This window comes from Aquarana catesbeiana, linkage group LG09, assembly GCF_042186555.1.
Source record: "Aquarana catesbeiana isolate 2022-GZ linkage group LG09, ASM4218655v1, whole genome shotgun sequence".
NCBI lineage: Eukaryota > Metazoa > Chordata > Amphibia > Anura > Ranidae > Aquarana > Aquarana catesbeiana.
In genome coordinates, this window is record NC_133332.1 from 211,347,945 (window position 1) to 211,366,523 (window position 18,579).

An 18,579-nucleotide genomic window follows, 5' to 3' on the forward strand; every position below is an offset into this window, starting at 1 on the left:
TTTAGGCTTTGTTTTGGTGGATCCGCTGGGAGAGTCCCGATCTCTGGGTCGCTTAGTTGGTGGGACCTTCTGCCACACCACTGGAGGGGGTGTGGGCAAATCCACTAAGTCCCATTCAGGCAAGCGGGGTGGTGGGATTTCCATGGTGTCACAAAAGTTTTCCACGTCTTCTGGAAAGCGTAGCACTGCGGTTTTTCCCTGCCTTCGGGCAGTGAGGCTGAAGGGGAATCCCCAGCGGTAGGTGATGTCGTTTTCTTGGAGCAGGATGAGTAGGGGTTGGAGCAGTCTGCGTTTCTGTAACGTTATCCAGGACAGGTCTGGAAAAAGTTGGACCTGCGTGTTTTCAAAGAGAATCTTTTTTGTGGTGCGGGCTTTGCGCATGATGTCCTCTTTCAGGGGAAATGAATGGACCCTGCATATGACATCTCGGGGTCTAGAGATGGGCCCTTTGGGGCGGAGGGCACGATGGGCACGGTCCATTTCAATGGGTTTATTTGGGGGGTCCCCCAGAAGGTTGTTAAACAGGAGTTGCAGAGTTTCGTGAAGATCTTCGGGACCCTCTGACTCAGGTAGACCTCGGACGCGGATGTTGTTTCGGCGTCCTCGGTTATCTAAATCTTCGAGGTGACGTTGCATGTTCCGGAGCATTATATGATGGTCGGCCCCCTGTACTTGGGTGCGATGTACTGCCAGCTTAGTCTCCTGAATTTCCTCCTCCGCCATCTCCACCCTGTCAGATAGGTGTTTAAGGTTAGTATGTATCACTTGGATTTCTGCTCGGCATGCTGACTTGACTTCCTCGATAAGGAGTCTGAAGTCCTCCTTAGTGGGAATAGCCTGGAGACAGTCCTGCCATGAGGTGGGGTGCTGGAGGTGGTGATCTTGTTCCTTATGGTTTTGTGGGCCATGTGATGGGGATGGTTCCCTTATGATTTGGAAAGATGCTGATCCCCTGGGGTCCCATTGTTGTGGTTGGGGGACCGTCCTGTCCCCCCATGTGAGTCTCTGTGAGTGAGAGGGGAAACTCCCATCTCTACCCTCCATAGGGATCAGGGACGGCGAGCTTGTTACCTGGGCATATGATTTCGTCTGATTTGTTCCTTGCTCTGTGGACCTGGAGGCATTATGGCGGGTCTGTCTTTGTGGCTGAGGGGAGACCGGAGGGGGGCCAAAGTATGTTTGGAGGGTGTTACCATCAAAGTTCATCTCTGATAGCTGCCCCATGTCCCCTGTGTTCCCCTGCCCTGGTAGTGGGGGAAAGTCGCTGGGTTGCAGGGATGGTGTGGGGGTCGCCGTTCCTCCCAGGGACAGGGATGGATCAGACATGGTGCGCAGCAGCTGCGGGTAGGCCTGTGAGCACTGCGTGTAGGAGTTAGTGAAGAGGCCTAGTGAGGGGTCCTGTAGCGGGCCGGGATGCTTCCCTTGTTCTGGGAGTGGAGGGGGTGGACTCACCGCAGCTGATCCTCTGCTTCTCCGGTCCCCTGTCTCTCGTTCCAGTTCCGCTGTGCTCTGGAGTAGTGGAGGGGAGGCTGAGCTCCGCCGCGGTGGCTGCCTCATGGATGAGGCAGGGGCCGTCGGCGCCATCTTGTCCCCGCCGTCCTCGGACATAGAGGGGTGTTTAAAGTACCCGTGGAGGGTTGTTGTGGAGCCGGACGGCGGTTGGGATGATCCCCTGGGTTTGGAGGATCTGGTTCTCCTGCTGCCTCCCATAAAATGTAGCTGAAAATCCCCCTTTCAGGCCTTAATGCTGCGGGCTAGTGGAGAGCTGAAGGCTCAGGCGTCCATGCAGGGCAACTTCCCTATATCCTATATTTTGTAGACGCTATAGCGTTCTCATAAACCAATCAATATACGCTTATTGGGACTTTTTTTTACCAAAAACATGTAGCAGAATACATGTTGGCCTAAATTTATGAAGAAATTCAATGTTTTTCAATTTGTTTTTATTGGATGTGTTTTATAGCAGAAAGTAAAAAAATTTGTGTTTTTTTTTTTTTTTCAAAATTGTTAGTCTTTTTTTGTTTATAGGGCAAAAACTAAAAAAAACGCAGAGGTAAACAAATACCACCAAAAGAAAGCTCTATTTGTGGGAAAAAAAAGACATTAATGTTATTTGAGTACAGTGTCACACAACCGCGCAATTGTCAAAGTAACGCAGATAATGGCCTGGTCATAAAGGAGGGCAAATCTTCCGGAGGTCAAGTGGTTAAAAAAAAAATAGCATTTACAATCACTTTAAACAAAAACGCACCTAAGGAGAAAAATATACTTACCTTATACCCCAGATTCCCCCTGAGGTGCCTAGGCAAGGGTGACATCATCAGGGCCGCTGATAGGGGGGACCACCGGTCCTCCTGTAGGGGGCCCAAGCATACATGGGGGCCCGGACAGGGAGGCAGATCGGTGCGCTGTGACAGTTACAGAAACAATGACGTGTGTCTCTCCATCCAGCAGCTGAAAGCCAACAGGAGGGAGAGACACACATGGCATAGTTTCTGTGACTGTCACAGCGCACTGATCTGCCTCCCTGTCCGGGCATCCCCACGTTGTTGCCCATTTTCCTCTGCCGGAAAACAGATGGATCTGTCAGGACACAGAGTGGAGGAAGAAGCCGGTGAATGTCATTTACCGGCCCCTTCTTAGGGCTGTCTTAACGCACAGGCTCTTCTGCGAGCTACCCAGGGGTCCTTGAGGCATGGAGGGCCCTAGAAGTTTCCTCCCAGCAGTATTCTGGCAGTGGCAACAGTTCCCCTCACTTTGACCATCTCTTTTGCTACACTATAAGTCAGTTCTGTAATCTGTCTCTCAGCTGTCTTCAGTACTTTCCCCCTCCCTGGCATCTTCCTCCCCACCTCAGCCACTATCCCGTCCTGCTCCCTTCCATCCTCACACAGATCTATCTCTGCCTGTCACACTGCCTCTCAGATCGTTGTTAACCCTTGCTCCCTTCTCCCAGCCAGTTTGCAGACATCTCGCAGCCCTGTTGATTTACAGCCTCTTCCCTAGCCGGCTGGAATTCTTTTCCTGATACTTTCCCAACAATAGTCCCTTCAGTTCACTTTCCCTCACTCCCCTCCCCCTTCCCTGTCTTCTCCTCTGCAGACACTTCACCTTCATGCCCGTGTGTGTCCCAGGATCTACAAACACTGCAAATGGCTGGAATCCCCCATCCTGCACACCCCCAACACTCTTTACTAGGTAGTGGAGATCTCTCCCTCTCCCTCTCCCAGCCAGACAGACCATTTACTCTTATTATACTGTGAATATTCCTCATCAGCCAACAGTATTCCCCATGCCCATCCCTGACCATCCCTCCCCAGTTCCCTAGACACCCATCTATTTGCCCCACCATTCCCTCATGCCAGCACAAATCCTTCTTTTTTATCTCTATACAGACCAGGATCCTCCTGTTTCACTCCAGTTCTCCTCTACCCATCCCCCATCTCATACCCACCTCCGCTTTACCCCCCCTTCCTCCTTCTCCCCCACCCCATGATTCTCATCTCCCCCCCCCCCATTTTTTTCAGGGCTTAAGGAAGAACCCCGAGGTGGAGCATCTTACTATTGCTGTTGCTTGTGTGGGCGGGATGTGTACTGCGCCAATCCCTGCTTACCCTCCTCCTCTATTCATCCCATATGATTGGTGCAGTACACATCCCACCCACACAAGCAGCAACAGTAATAATATGCTCCACCTCAGAGTTCTTCTTTAACCCCTGCAAAGCACTGAAAGAGAGACAGAAACTCTAGAGGGGAAGGTAGAGGGGGAGTTGTCATTCCATTTGTAGATTTAGCCCAGTGACAGCCTGCCAGAATAAGTAGGATCTGTGATGTCAGCTTCCCTGCACAGCTCTGCTTGAGGAGGCCTTATTTATATTATACATTACTGCCCCTATACTGTACCCTCTTGCCCCCTGTACTGTGCCCTAGAGCTGCACGATTCTGGCTAAAATGAGAATCACGATTTTTTTGCTTAGAGGATAGATCACGATTCTCTCACGATTCTCGCGGCGTAACATCATCTTTCACATTAAAACAAAATAAATTGTGCTAACTTTACTGTTTCGTTTTTTTTTTTAATTTATTGAAGTGTATTTTTTCCCAAATACAGTGTGACATAAAATATTGCAGCAATTGCCATTTTATTCCCTAGGGTCTCTGCTATATATATATATATATATATATTCTCTAATGTTTGGGGGTTCCAAGTAATTTTTTTAGCAAAAAATATTGATTTTAACTAAAGTAAGAAGTGTCAGAAAAAGATTTAGGGCTCTTTCACACGGGGCGGATCAGTGATGATCCGCCCCGTGAACACCCGCTTGCTCAGCGGGGATCGCTCCGCCGATTCCCGCTGAGCAGGAAGTTGACAGGTCCATCGCTGCACACTGTGCAGCGACGAACCAGTCAGAGCGCCGCTCTCCCCTATGGGGGATCAGATGATGACGGACCGTAGTGTCCGTCGTCACCCAATAACGGATGGAAAAGTAGGATTTTCCTCCGTTACACTTTTCGGATCGGAGCGGGTCGGATGTCAGCGGACATGTCACCGCTGACATCCGACGCTCCATAGGGATACATGTATGTCCATTTTTCATCGGAAAACGGAGGGATGAAAAACAGACATACGGATCCCTCGTGTGAAAGAGGCCTTTGACTTTAAGTGGTTAAACTTCCTGCATTTACATGTTGTTTAAAACTTGGCAGATTGCCCAGGTTATTTGTTTACACAGAGAAGTTTATCCCTTTGAGCTAAGAAGGAAGTTAGATACAATGTTTCAAGTTCTAAACTTGGCAGACTGCCTGGATGTTTTCTTTTGACAGCTGAGTGAGCAGATAATCTCTCCACTTGTTTATATGAAAGAATCGGCAAACTCAGCAGGAGAGATCGTCAGGGGAGGTGAATCGAGATCACGATTTTTTAACGATTAATTGTGCAGCTCTACTGTGCCCCCCATACTGTACCTTTCTGCCCCCCCATACTGTGCCCTCCTGCCCTGCCTGTACTGTACCTTCCTGCCCCTCTTCTACTGTTCCCCCCTATACTGTACCCTCCTAACTGCTATACTGTGCTTTCTGCCCCCCCATACTGTACCTTCCTGCCCCCCATACTGTGCCCTCCTGTACTGTACCTTCCTAACTGCTGCAGTGTGCTCTCCTGCCCCCCCTATACTGTACCTTCCTTCCCCCCATACTGTGGTGCACTCCTGTACTGTACCTTCCTAACTGCTGCACTGTGCCCTCCTGTACTGTACCTTCCTAACTGCTGCACTGTGCCCTCCTGCCCCCCCCCTATACTGTACCTTCTTTCCCCGCTGTACTGGACCCTCCTGCCCCCTCCCCCCGTACTGTACCCTCCTGTTCCCCTGTAAGTTTTGTTGTTTTTGTCTGCTAATGGTTTTTGTGTATTTTTAGCGACTCTATTGTTTTGATATTATTTTAGGGGGGCACTGTCAGGTAGGCTGTATGGGGCCCCATGATTTCTAACTGCAGCCCTGGACATCATGGTTCTTCCATACAGATCCTGGGAATTCTGAGGATTCCAAGTTTCACAACAAGACGCCACAGCACAGTTCAGGAACGTCTTCTGGTGAGATCTAATATCTTCTGCGTTCCTAGGATATTTCGGTTAGGTCTGTGATGTAACGCATGCCTAGGCGTCAAACATAAGGTGAAACATACTCTGTGTCCAGACAATGCCCCATGAATTACAAGTTCTAGGTGCTAGCAAGGCAGACTGGGACCTGTGGTTCTACAATATCTATAAAGAGTCTAGGTTGCCGCTTGTAGGTTATGGCATACTATTTGCTTCCTCTAGTTCAAAAAGGGTTAACATTTGTCTGAATATGTTTACACCCCTGTGTACAGGGAAGTCCTTTAAACAATCAGTTGACAGTTTGTTGCACTGGCAACTAGTCTTTTTTTTCTTTTTCTCTGCAGAAGACAAGACTGGGATCTTTAGTCTACATGCTGTTGCTGAAAGATAGTTTTAAAATCAGTGCTTGCTCCTAAACAATAAACTAGCAGGTCTCCCCATTTCTTCCAAAATAGGGTTTATGTGCTGCTAGGCAGCCGCTCTTCTTCCTTGATCTGATTCACAGAAAACTCTACTGGCCACTGGTGCATTGTGTTCAGGAGGGGATGGGCAGGGTCACAGAGCAGAGGGAGGGAAAGGAAAAAAAAAAAACTCAGCTACCCCTCCTCGTAGTCCCCTGACAATAAAGCGTTGCATGACATCACACACAGGGGGAGTGATTAGTGAGACTTTATGTGTAACATACATCACTTCCTAGCTGCCATAACACAACTGTTATAGAAAAAGGGCTGGCAGCCTCTTGGCTTATCACTGAGCTGTCTCTTTCTTTCTCTCTCTGTCTCAGCTGCAAGCTGCGTGGATGGTTTGTACGACTGCCTCTTCTAAAACTGTGACTGCATGAGCTGCTCCAATACATGGCTTTCCTGGCTAACAATGGACCGCATCAGCCACCTGCCAGAAGAATATATTCCAGGTATGAACATGGGGTGCAAAGGCAGAGGGGTACCCAGGCTGTAACGTGCTGTTAATACATAAACGAGTCTGCATTGGGTGTTGATTGTCACGGCTATGTACAGCAGTTTTGCTGGTTGTCGGTAGACTGACATCCCTGAACAGAAAAGGCTCAGACTACTCAATTGTTTCATTGTTCTAGACTTGGAAAGGAAATATATAAATTCAAAGGCTGATATAGACTGGTTTGCTAGAAGTCTTTCTCTAGAGGTGACCCCATCTTGGTAAACCGAGGTCACCCTTAAAAAACACTAGAACAAGAACCATTGAAACAGTACTCGGCTTAAAAAAATCTAAGCGGAATGGCTTAACAGAAAAGTCGATTTTTTAATATATTATAATGCAGGAAGTAGATTTCCTGGCTGCAAGTTGCGCCCCCCCCCCCCCCTCTTTTCACTAATGATCATTTGTAGATGTAAAGACCTATAGAAATAAATGTACCACAAACCTTTACAATGGCATTATTTTCCGGTCAGAGTCTGACCTGTACATATAGATGTTTCTTACTTTACAGCACCAATGTAATGGAGAAGTGGTGATGCTACTCAGCTGGTTTAATTTTTTTGACTTGCTCAAGAAAGGTGAATTTGGTTGCCATGGGCATTAAAACTGTAATTTTAAACAAGCCCTTAGTTTGTTCCACATGAGTTTATTTTTCTTGTCTCCTGAAACAATGCATTAAAAATGTATTTTACATTTGAAGTACTGAAGGTTTGTTTGGCTGTCTGTTGTGATAAGTAGAGTAAATGGAGGGGAAAGGGTATTCTACCAAATGTTTGCCATGCCAAAATGTAATTTATCTTCTGTAACACAGAATGTAGAGTAGTGTGAGAAACAACAAAGAAAATTAAACCTGACAATCACTGTTTGTGTTTCTTGTTGCATCACCTGTTTTTTCAATACATATTTTTAAAAAGTTATTTGGGTACTGGTAAAGAAACTTCATGCAGATAAAAAAAAAGAACTGCCCCCTTGTACCTGTAACCGCACGGGTGGGAGAAGTTGCGGCAGTTGTAATAAATGAAAATGCGTATATCTTAAAGAGTAGCTCTACTTTTGTTGATAGGTAAACATTCTCCTCTTGGTGATCTACTTACAAGGATTTTAACAAACTTTGTTGCACATTCTTACCTTTTTGTTATTCTGAAGAAATAGCTGTTTCTCTGTGTCCATGTGCTAAGTAAATCTGTATGGGAGTGGTTTTATAATTATCAATCAGCTACTGCACCTGCAGGGCTCTAATAAGGAATGTGTCAGGATCTGCATCCCTTTAGACGTGATTTCCCTTTGGCAGTATCTTTTTTCAGGGTGATGCTCAAAATCTGATTTGTATCAAATGGAAAATCAGTGAGCCAATATTGCATTGCATTTTACAGAAAATTACAGAGCTGCAGATTGAAAAGAAAATGTAATTTTTAATAACATTCAAGCACAATATGACTTGTCGCAATAGTCTTTGCTATATTATTTTTTTATTTGCTTGTTATTTTTTACCTTTAAAAGTAGAGTTACCCTTTAACTTCTGTAGTCATGATATTGTCTTCATTATTAGCTGGCATTTGGAATCGTAAAACCTTCTAAGGAGGGCATAGACAGTAGAGGCTGATTGGACATGTGGGTTCTATCAAACTGTGACTGTGTTTGTAATAGTTTGCTGGCCCATTAAAATAATTTGTTTTTACCTATATAGCAAGGGAGGAATACTGTAGGGTCCACCAGCTGCATCTTTTCAAGAGAGAAAACAGCCTCTTAAGACATAATTGTATATGGAAATCTTTAGGACATGGGCAAGAAAGGTGTTTCAGTATGAATGATTCCTACAGTTGTGGAAGACTGGCAGTGAATGAAAGTGTTTTTGATTGGACTGCCATGCAGGTGTACAATCAGTGGGAAGATTGTCTGGGATCATCTCACTGCCTGAGCCTGATTTAATTGATCACACACGTGTTTCTGGTTTTGACCTAGAATGGCTCCTATATTTATTAGGCCCCTTTCACGCGGGCTTGACGATAAGGTCCGCCTGTTAGTCTTTCAGGTGGACCCGATCAGACACTCCATTCACCTCTATGGAGCGGCGGATGTCAGTGGTGACATGTTCACTGACATCCACTGATATTGGATGTGACCCTGTCTATGAAATCCTGACAGATGATGACCCAATTTTCAATCCGTCTGGAGGATTGGATCGCATGAAAACGAACAGTCGGTCCGTTTTCATCCAATCTCCCCATAGAGAAGAGCAGGGCTCTGACAGGTCCGTCTCAGCACAGTGAGCGGACACGGTCCTGTCATCTGCCTGCTCAACGGGGATCAGCGGATCGATCCCCGCTGAGCACAGCGGAGTCCGAGTCCATTGGGCGGACCGCCCATGTGAAAGAGCCCAAAAGCAGGAGAATGAACATCTTTTCTGCATTCCCACATAACATCTGATAAGCAGGACCATATATCCCTCATGTATGGCGAGCTGTGAGACACTTGGGGTTGATTTACTGAGGCTGGGTTCACACTGGTCCGACAAACGCTCCGACATTGAGAGCTCATGTCGCATGATGTGTGAAATTCAATGTTTCCCTATGGGAGCCGTCCTAACTGGTTCGACACAAGTCGTTCCGACTTTAGAAATGCTCCCTGTACTACTTTGGTCCGACTTTGATCCTACTTCAGCCCATTGACTATCATTGAAATAGGATCAAAGTCGGATCCTTGTCCTAACCATCCTACTTTGGCATACGACATTGTGTTATTTCCTGCCCCCTGCTGTAGCCCCTCCCATTGTATGTTAGTTTTGATTGGTCAAAGGACAAGTGTACTATCTGAAAAGTCGGATCAAAGTCGTATCCTGTTCATAAAAGTTGGATGGCTGTAGGACTGATGTCGCAGAGCAAAGTAGGATGAAAGTCGTACTACTGTCGTGTAGTATAGTGTGAACCTAGCCTAAAACTGGAGAGTGCAAAATCTGGTGCAGCTGTGCACAGAAACCAATCAGCTTTTTTTTTTTTGTTTTTTTTTTTTTTTGTCAAAGCTTAATTAAACAAGCTGAGGTTAGAAGCTGATAGCTGAGGCTACCATCACAGCTGCACCAGATTTTAGACTCTCCAGTTTTAGTAAATCAACCCCTTGTTTCCATCAAGTGATTGTGGGGCCACAATTCTTAACATGCATAGTCAGGGATTTTTAAAATAGTAACACTTCATCAGCTAAACTGTCCAAACCTGGTGTGAGTATTTGAGAGAGGTCATAATGATAATATAATGACAGGATAACAGTTTTCATTTCACGACTGCATTCTCTTAAAATTTCATAAAAAATTGTGCAACACTTCCATGCTAACATCTGCAATGTTAATTTACTGGTGTTTCCCACTAGAAGCTCCAACTAATCAGCACTTTTAACTGGGCAGTCATTCCAAGGCTAACATCTCCCAGTTGTGTCACTAGCCTGCCTATAGCAACCCATTAGTTGCCAACGTGGGCTGTGTTGTGCAGGCCCAATCCAGCCTCATAAACCAATGAGAGCAAGCCAAGAACCTCCAAGCAGTGGTGGCATCTGAATTGCTCTGTGAAAACAGCTGATCAGTAAGAGCCTCTTTTTATATTTCCCCTATTTATATTGCATTCACATATTACACAGCTCCTTACAGAGTACATAAAGCTGTTCACACAAGTCCCCGTTCTGAAGGAACACGCATTTAATGTGTGAGGTTAATGTGGAAGAAATCAAATTCACTTTCCACTGTGTTTTTAGATTATGGGGGGAAAACTAAAACCTCCAAGGTTCAAGGAGAGAACCTATAACTCCATATAGATATCAAGCTGCAGATATGGACCCAGAGCTGAAAGATGAAGTTTCCACCATTCAATGTGAAAATTGGAAATCTCTGTAGAATAAAATGTTCCCATGAAAAATGGGGTTCACTATTGTTGATCTAAAAATGCTAGTTGCCTGGCTGTTATGATGATCCTTTGACTTCGGTAGTTTATGAGTCAGGAATATTACAGTAGAGTCAAGAAAGGCCTTATCGCCATTAATGAGTATTGAGCCCAGAGAGTCAGCATGACATTCAGGCAGCTGTCATTTATAGAATGTGAAGTCTGCAGTAGCAGTTTACATGTTTCTTTCAGGAAAATGTTCCTATAAATCTGTTCCTAAGGAAGGTTATATGGTTTCCAATGGCATAGTTCACACCAGTGCAGTCAGTTTCAGAAAAAAAAGTAGAACATGCTGTATTTTTCCTGCACTGGACTGTACTGGAACGCATTAAAAACGCATCAAAAATGCACTGAAACGCATCAAAAACACACTGTACTCTAGTATAGTGAAAAAAAATGGAAAAAGTGAAGAAAAAAAACACCTGGAATGCATCCGGAAACGCGTCAAAAACGCGTTAACGCGCATGCCGAAACGCATCCGGAAAGGATCAGGAGTGTGTTTTTGTGGCCCTTAATGTTGTATTTTTGGTGAAATCTATTGAAATTGCAGCCACACATCTTACGTCATGCTTACTTGTGTCTCATACCTTTTAATTTCCAAGAATCATGTGCACACATTTTTGGGTTATCACTTTCTTTAGCTTCTTTCATCCCTGAGATGCCTTATCTGATGGGAATAAACTCACTCCCATAATGCATTGGGGCTTTCTCTTCCCTGCCACCCCTATGGCCCATACGCACGATCCAAAAATTGGAAGAAAAATACCTATTTTGACGCGATCGTGCGATAATCGGATCATTAGTACAGAGCTTTCGAGAGCAGATCACGACAATTCATTCGATATTATTAGCCGGACAAAATTTTCCTCGTACGATACCAGGTCATACGATTTTCGTTTAGTCAGTATAGTTGTGGTCCGAAAATACAATATAAATACCTTACAACACATGACATGACTTCTGAATTATTTTTGTTTCTGTCGTACAAGAATTTTCGTGACTTTAGTTACCTATTCAATTCCTACTTTCGACTATTAAGCAAAAAAAGTTGTACGATCTGTCATACGATATTCAGGTCGTGTGTACGGGCCCTAAGGCTATGTTTCCACTAGTGCGTCCCCAAAGTTGCGCGATTTACACTGCAACTTTACAATGCGATTTATGTTGCGATTTGATGCGACTTTAAAAACGACTTTTGATGTTCTGCGATTTAGCCAGAGTGATGTAATTCCTTATCCTGCTTAGTTACTTCCCCTTCCTGTCTTCCACACTCACGTACATCAATATAGGAAGTGATGTATTTGGGAGGAGCAGAGATCATGTGCTTCCGTAGACTTCCGTGGAAGTCGCAACAAAGTCGCGGTGTCAGACATGTACATGCGACTGCATTGCGACTTAATACCTTTCTATGGAGAACAAGTCGCACCGAAGACGGAACAAAGTAGTGCAAGAACCTTTTTTGGAGACGCTGCGACTTGAGTCGCACTAATTAGAACGGGGACCATTGAAATACATGGGTTTTGACTTGTCATGCGACTTGACATGTGTCAAGTCGCAAAACAAGTCGCAGTAGTGGAAACAGAGCCTTAGGCTGTCTTGTATCAAACTCACTTTAAAAGTAAAGGGCTTCATATTGCTTAAGTGTAATGAATTCAGAAGCCTATTTGTCTCCTGACTTTGCACTTCAGACAGATTTTTTTTTTTATTCCTTTGAGTATAGGCCCTAGGCTGCATCACCAAAAGGAAACACGTGTCCAGCCAGATGTAGATATAAAAACTCCCAGTGGATCTTTCAGGACATGCTAGGAGCCGCTGTAGTCTGTCTTTCTTTGAATGTTTGTCAGAAATGGTTTGGCAGTGGGAGAGTTAAAACCTTTAACTTGCAAAGACACCTTGAGCCCTGAGAACTTGGCTAGGTTTGATCCACAAGAGACTCTGTTAGATAGACGGCCAGTGGTGTTAACCCCTTCCTGGCTGGGTAGTACTGCTGTTTCGAATTAAACAGGTGCACAAGGAGACAACTTATATAAAAGAGAGGACATGCATTCCAGCTTGTTAAAAGGACATTCTGGCTGATGCCATAATTGTTTTTAAACAATGCAAAAGTGCAGACACTAGCGATTTATACTGTAAACATTACATTAATGTAGCTTTCAGGAGCTGCAATGGGAAGTTAAGGCACCAGTTTCTGTGGCTATCTGCAGCCTTGAACCCATCTTCGGCCACCACTGCCAGATCTACCTTTTATATCACTTCTGCTGTCCAGCAGCTTAAGCTACTGGCTACTGATACAATGCTGTCTGTGAGAGTTTATTGACCAGCAAATATCAGGTGTGTTATGTGGCTTCTTTTTTTACTGGTTATTCCTCGTAAAGCTAGTAGTAGTAGGAGGTAGATCTCTGACTGGTAATCAGTTATGTGTCACTCTCAAGTTGCTTGCTGAAGAGTGGCAGAAGAAACAGAAAGGAGGTGTCTTAGGGTAAAAAAGAGCATGAAAATCGAAACCCTGCATGAACTTCCCTGTTTGTCTTTTTGCATATCAATAAGTTCAAAGGGGAGATGAAAAAAATAGAGGTAAAATACAACAGATCTTTAATATCTGCTGGGGGAGTTTGACCAGGGTGCTGTTGTCTTGACATCAGTTATGTATGATTTAAATTTTTTACCTGACTAGTACATGTGCAAAAACATGTATATTTTGTTCTCTTTGCTGCCCTTCAATTGTCAGAAAAGGTGTAAAAATAGCAATATTCTATGTCTTTATTTTTTTTTTTTGCGCCTGAAGCTGAATACTCTTCTCCAAGAAGATTTCCACAAGAACAGAGCTTGCCTTTCATTTGTTGGCAATTGTTGATAGACTGTGCATTGTGTCTTGCTGCTACATTCTTCTATAAATTATAGGTAACAAGTGGATCAGACCCTTCATATTGCCAAGGCAAGTTTTCAAAGCCAGGAACTAACATGCACAGCTCTCTGCAGAAGTCCCTAAAATACGCAAGAAGCTGGCAGGGTATTTTAGCCTATCATTATCTATCCAAAAGTGGGATATCACTTTTTTGTGGATGTAGTCTTTCGATGGGCAATGTCTGAGGATTTAACAGTTTGATTTGGATGGGCTTCTCATTCTAGACCAAATGCTTAGTTTGCTGATGAATCCAATCCATGTATACTGTATGCACCCGAGCAGCATTTAACTTTGCGGACTGTTACCTTTCTGACTGTTACCATGGCAACAACATCTCTTGTGTCGCAAGGAGGGAGCCAGGCATCGGTTTAGTGTCTGCCGCCTATTGTGTTTCTGTGCTCAGTTGATATATGCAGATATGAGTGATTGAGCCTAAACAAAACAATTGTGAAATATATAGATATCTTGAATCATCACCATTTAGGTGGAGGAGCATATTAAATTATTTTTTTTATATTCAAAGAGTGTATTTCAAGGGGTCAAGAAACATCAGCTGCAAAGTGGATTATTAAGAATAAAGATTTGATTAACATTAAAAGGTTAGTCTACCCCTATATTGGTGAGGGCCTTGGTCTGCACATCTGCACATCTGCTGTGGCCATTTTAGGAGGTTCCCGCCACCCCTATTGGGTTTTTATGTATTTTATATTATATGGAGACTTTATTGTGAAGAGTGGATACAACCCAAGGTAGACAGGAATAGTGAAAACTTTAAAGTGATTGTAAACATATATGTAATACCCACATTCACAAACATGTCATATTTACCTGCTCTGTGCAATGGTTTTGCACAGAGCAGCCTTGATCCTCCTCTCCTCGGGTCCATGGCTCCTTCTCCCTGCCGAGTGCCCCCATAGCAATCAGCTGTCTCTGAGCCTATGAGGAGTGAGAGAGGGGAGAGAGCTGCTGCTCTTGTGCACAACGCTGAATCAAGATCGGGCTCAGGTAAGTATGGGTGGATCTGGGGGAGAGCGCTGCTTTCAGAAGGTTTTTAATCTTAATGCAGAGAATGCATTAAGTTAAAAAACCTTTAGCCTTTAGAACCACTTTAAATTGGCAGAACACAGCCAGGAACCTAGGTTAGGGAATCCCATATCAAAATATTCACAACACCAGTTTAAAATACTTCACCCATAACTGAAATACAAAGTTTGGTGAAGCTCACTCTTTAAAGCAGAGTTCCACTGTTTTGTAAGTTTGTTCAAAGTCAGAAGCTACAAAAAGTGTAGCTGCTGACTTTTAACCACTTAAGGACCAGCCTCATTTTGGATTTTAGGTGTTTACATGTTTAAAACAGTTTTTTTTGCTAGAAAATTACTTAGAACCCCCAAACATTATATATGATTTTTTTTCTAACACCCTAGAGAATAAAATGGCGGTCGTTGCAATACTTTTTTTTGCACCGTATTTGCGCAGTGGTCTTATAAGCGCACTTTTTTGGGAAAAAATTCACTTTTTTGAATAAAAAAATAAGACAACAGTAAAGTTAGCCAAATTTTTTTTATATTGTGAAATATAATGTTACGCCAAGTAAATTGATACCAAACATGTCACACTTCAAAATTGCGCCCGCTCGTGGAATGGCGTCAAACTTTTACCCTAAAAATCTCCATAGGCGACGTTTAAAAAATTCTACAGGTTGCATGTTTTGCGTTACAGAGGAGGTCTAGGGTTAGAATTATTGCTCTCGCACTACCGGTTGTGGCGATACCGCACATGTTTGGTTTGACCACCGTTTTCATATGCAGGCGCTACTCGCATATGCGTTCGCTTTTGCGCGCAAGCTCGTCGGGACGGGGGTTTTTTAATTTTTTTTTTATTATTATTATTTATTTTACATTTATTTTATTTTTTTTACACTGTTTAAAAAAAAAAAAAAAAAAAAGGGTCACTTTTATTCCTATTACAAGGAATGTAAACATCCCTTGTAATAGAAAAAAGCATGACAGGACCTCTTAAATATGAGATCTGGGGTCAAAAAGACCTCAGATCTCATATTTACACTAAAATGCAATAATAAAAAAAAAAAAAGTCATTTAAAAAATTGACATTTAAAAAAATATGCCTTTAAGAGGCGTGGGCGGAAGTGACGTTTTGACGTCGCTTCCGCCCAGCAGTGTCATGGAGACGAGTGTGCGCCATCTTAGCCTCACTCATCTCCAGGCACAGGACGGAGACGGATGCGATCGCCTCTGCCGCTACCGATGGCTCTGGATTGCTGCGGAGGGCATCGGATCATGGCGGGAGGGGGGCCCTCTCCCGCCACCGATAAAAGTGATCTCGCGGCGAGATCAGAAAGCTGGCCGCCGCACGAAAACAGGGATACCGGGATTATGGCAGCTAGCTGCTGCCATAATAACGATATACCCCTTCAAAGTTTGGATGTACATCGTCGTGCGGCGGTCGGCAAGTGGTTAATAAACACACTCTCACCTGTTCCACGGTCCAGCAATGCGGCCACCTGAAGCCTCGCTCCTCTCCCCCTCCTCTCCGTGGCGCCGTCATTACTACTGTGGGCACTGAGCTGTGATAGCTTGCAGCTTCACAGCCGGGCACACACTGTGCATGTGCAAATCGCGCTGCGCTCTTCTAGTTGCCAGGCAATCTTCTGGGACCTGAGACATGTCCCAGAAGATTGCAGGGAGAGAGGAGGAGTCGCCTAGGCGGCCAAGTGGCGGAAGGAGGAAATGGGACAGGAAGTACCTGTCAAAACCAGTTACCCACTCCCCCCCCCCCCCCCCAAAAAAAAAATCACATGCCAACGTGGCATGTAAGGGGGCGAGGAGTGCTTTAAGCGTAAGTTCCACTTTTGGGTGGAACTCCGCTTTAAGTAGTAATAGAGTAAAAGATATTTACGATGATGGTGGTACATGCAAGGTAAATCAAAGGTTCACTTTAGGTATAACAAAAGGCAAAACTTTTTTTTTTTTAAATACATTTTGGATAGAGTGGATAGGGATTATAACACCTGACATGTTTGTTTTTTTGCTGTTTGTGCCCCCCCATCAGGGAGATTTATCCTCTTTATTTGTCCTGTTTGCTTTCGAGGGATTTGTTCACGTGTGCAGTGCTCTCTTATTAGCCACCATGCAGAGAGCATTTGGCAGGTAGTGAAGAGGCATTGTGTTGCCCCATTGCCCCATCACCATTAACCCCTTGGACCCCGCACAAACAACTCTATTCACTTGAATAGGTCATGATTGGTGGGCGTACAGGAGGTATAATTCCTTACACAGCTGCAAAGCTTTGCAGCAGTGGCATGTGTATACCCCCAGCCGCTGCCTCCGCAACTAAAGAGAGTAGCGGTTGAGGGGTGATAACACCGCAGATCAACCACAAGATTTTATCACCAACCCTAACCTCATGTGTAAACGAGCCCTAATAGTGCAGCCAGTCACAGTTCTCCGATCACCCTTGCACCAGCCAAAGTCTCACCAGATCAGTGTAGCTAGAATCAGTGTTCCTGATTTGCCTGTTTATTGACTACATTTCTGCCTTTTGCCTGGACCGATCCTTTGCCCATATGTTGACCATGTCTCTCTCTGCACCTGCACGTCTAACTGACTATGTTCCTGCAAGACACCAGTCCCAGCCATCCCCTGTGGACAACTGCACTCCTGAGACCACAGGAACTCTTTTGTTCTTGCTCATTTGAGCCTCCTGTACTTCCTGGCCAATGAACAGGGCATTCCTAGGGGCAGCCATGTACTAGTAGGCTAGACTTGTTTGGCATTTAGGAACTGGGACTGCTATAAGTGATGCTACACTAAGCTATATTCCCTGACCACTCGTAAAGAGGTGATCATTACAGTAAACTGGTTATGATACATTTTGCTTTTCTTTCTGTCATCTTTCAAAACTTGTGGCAAAAATGACATTTTCAAAAGACTCATTATACCTCTTAGAAAATGTGTTTGCTTTCCAAAACAAGGTCATTTTGTGGGTGTTTCCGCTGTCCTGGTGCTCCAAGGACAATGTGATAGGTAGTCAGGAAATTAAATGCCTAAGTGTTTCTTGTATTTTGGGTCCTTCTATCCACCTAGGCTGTGAAAAAAGCACTAATATGTGGTATTCCCATACTCGAGAGGCATAGCAGAATGTGTTTTGGGGTGTAATTCCAAGTATGCCTATGCTATGTGTGAAAAATAACGTGTTAAAAAGATTACTTTGTTAAAAAAATGAAACAAAGTACAACTTCTTTGGTGGGTATCTGTGCTGTCCTCGCATTTTAGGGCCTCAATAAAATGAGGGACATCAGGAGTGACCAATTTTCAAATATACATACCATAGTTTGTGGACTGTATAACTTTTACACAGACTCAATAATGTACACTGATATGGGTTATTTTTACCAAATAAATGTAGCAGTGTACATTTTGGCCTACATTTATGAAGAAAGATGATTTGAACTAAGAAAAATGTTCAGAATGTTCAGTATTTTTTTATTTATTTTTATTTTTGCTCAGACACCTAGCAATACATTTTGGAAGGAAGGATAGTAAACGGCATGTTCAAAATACAGGAAAATACCTACTGTATTATTTCTTTATGCTCCTAACAGCAAACATGCTACTTGGGCTTTTGATTGAATCTGTTGCTATTGCCTGCATGGGCAAAGCATAGGTGGACCTCATGAAACTATATGCTAGTCTCCCTTTAAAACATGCACCACAGACTAGCAATTCTTCTGATCTGATGCTTGTTTGCAATTTGTAAAAATAAAATAAAAGCAAGAACAATGGGTTCCTTGTTTGCTGCCACGTTAACCTTTTGCATTTCTGGCTGTGGGCACACAAGAATGTTAAACACTGGCCAACGTACAGGCAGAAGCATGCCTGTGCCCCTCTCTTATGTGTGGCATGCAAGGGCTGTACCCAGCAACAGCTGCTTTACTGTCACAGATGTAGTGTCAAAATGTTTCTCGATGCTGCTTGTAGCCTGGTAACCGGCACAAACTCGCACTGCTTTGTACGGCCTTATAAAATCCCTTTGTTTCTAGGCCCAACCAAGCAACGCTATCATTTAGAAGGCAACGGGCGTCTGCCACAGCTGATTTTTATTAATGGCAGAACTTTTCCAGGCTTTTTTTTGCTTTTTTTAAATGCCCATCTAAAAAAAGCAAATTTCTGATGCGATTT

At 44.0% G+C, this 18,579-nt stretch overlaps 1 protein-coding gene across 3 annotated transcripts in view; it reads left to right on the forward strand.

The window, feature by feature from the left end:
- Positions 1–18,579, forward strand: part of GPSM1 (G protein signaling modulator 1) — an 811,168-nt gene that overhangs the window by 86,725 nt on the left and 705,864 nt on the right. Inside the window, exon 3 of one of the 3 annotated variants that reach the window (XM_073599650.1) lies at positions 6,381–6,509. In XM_073599650.1, the coding sequence (XP_073455751.1) occupies positions 6,451–6,509 (59 nt within the window). In that variant the 5' untranslated portion in view covers positions 6,381–6,450. Of the gene's footprint in view, positions 1–6,223; positions 6,510–18,579 lie in introns of those variants that run through there. The other 2 variants (XM_073599651.1, XM_073599649.1) reach the window with 2 other exon arrangements.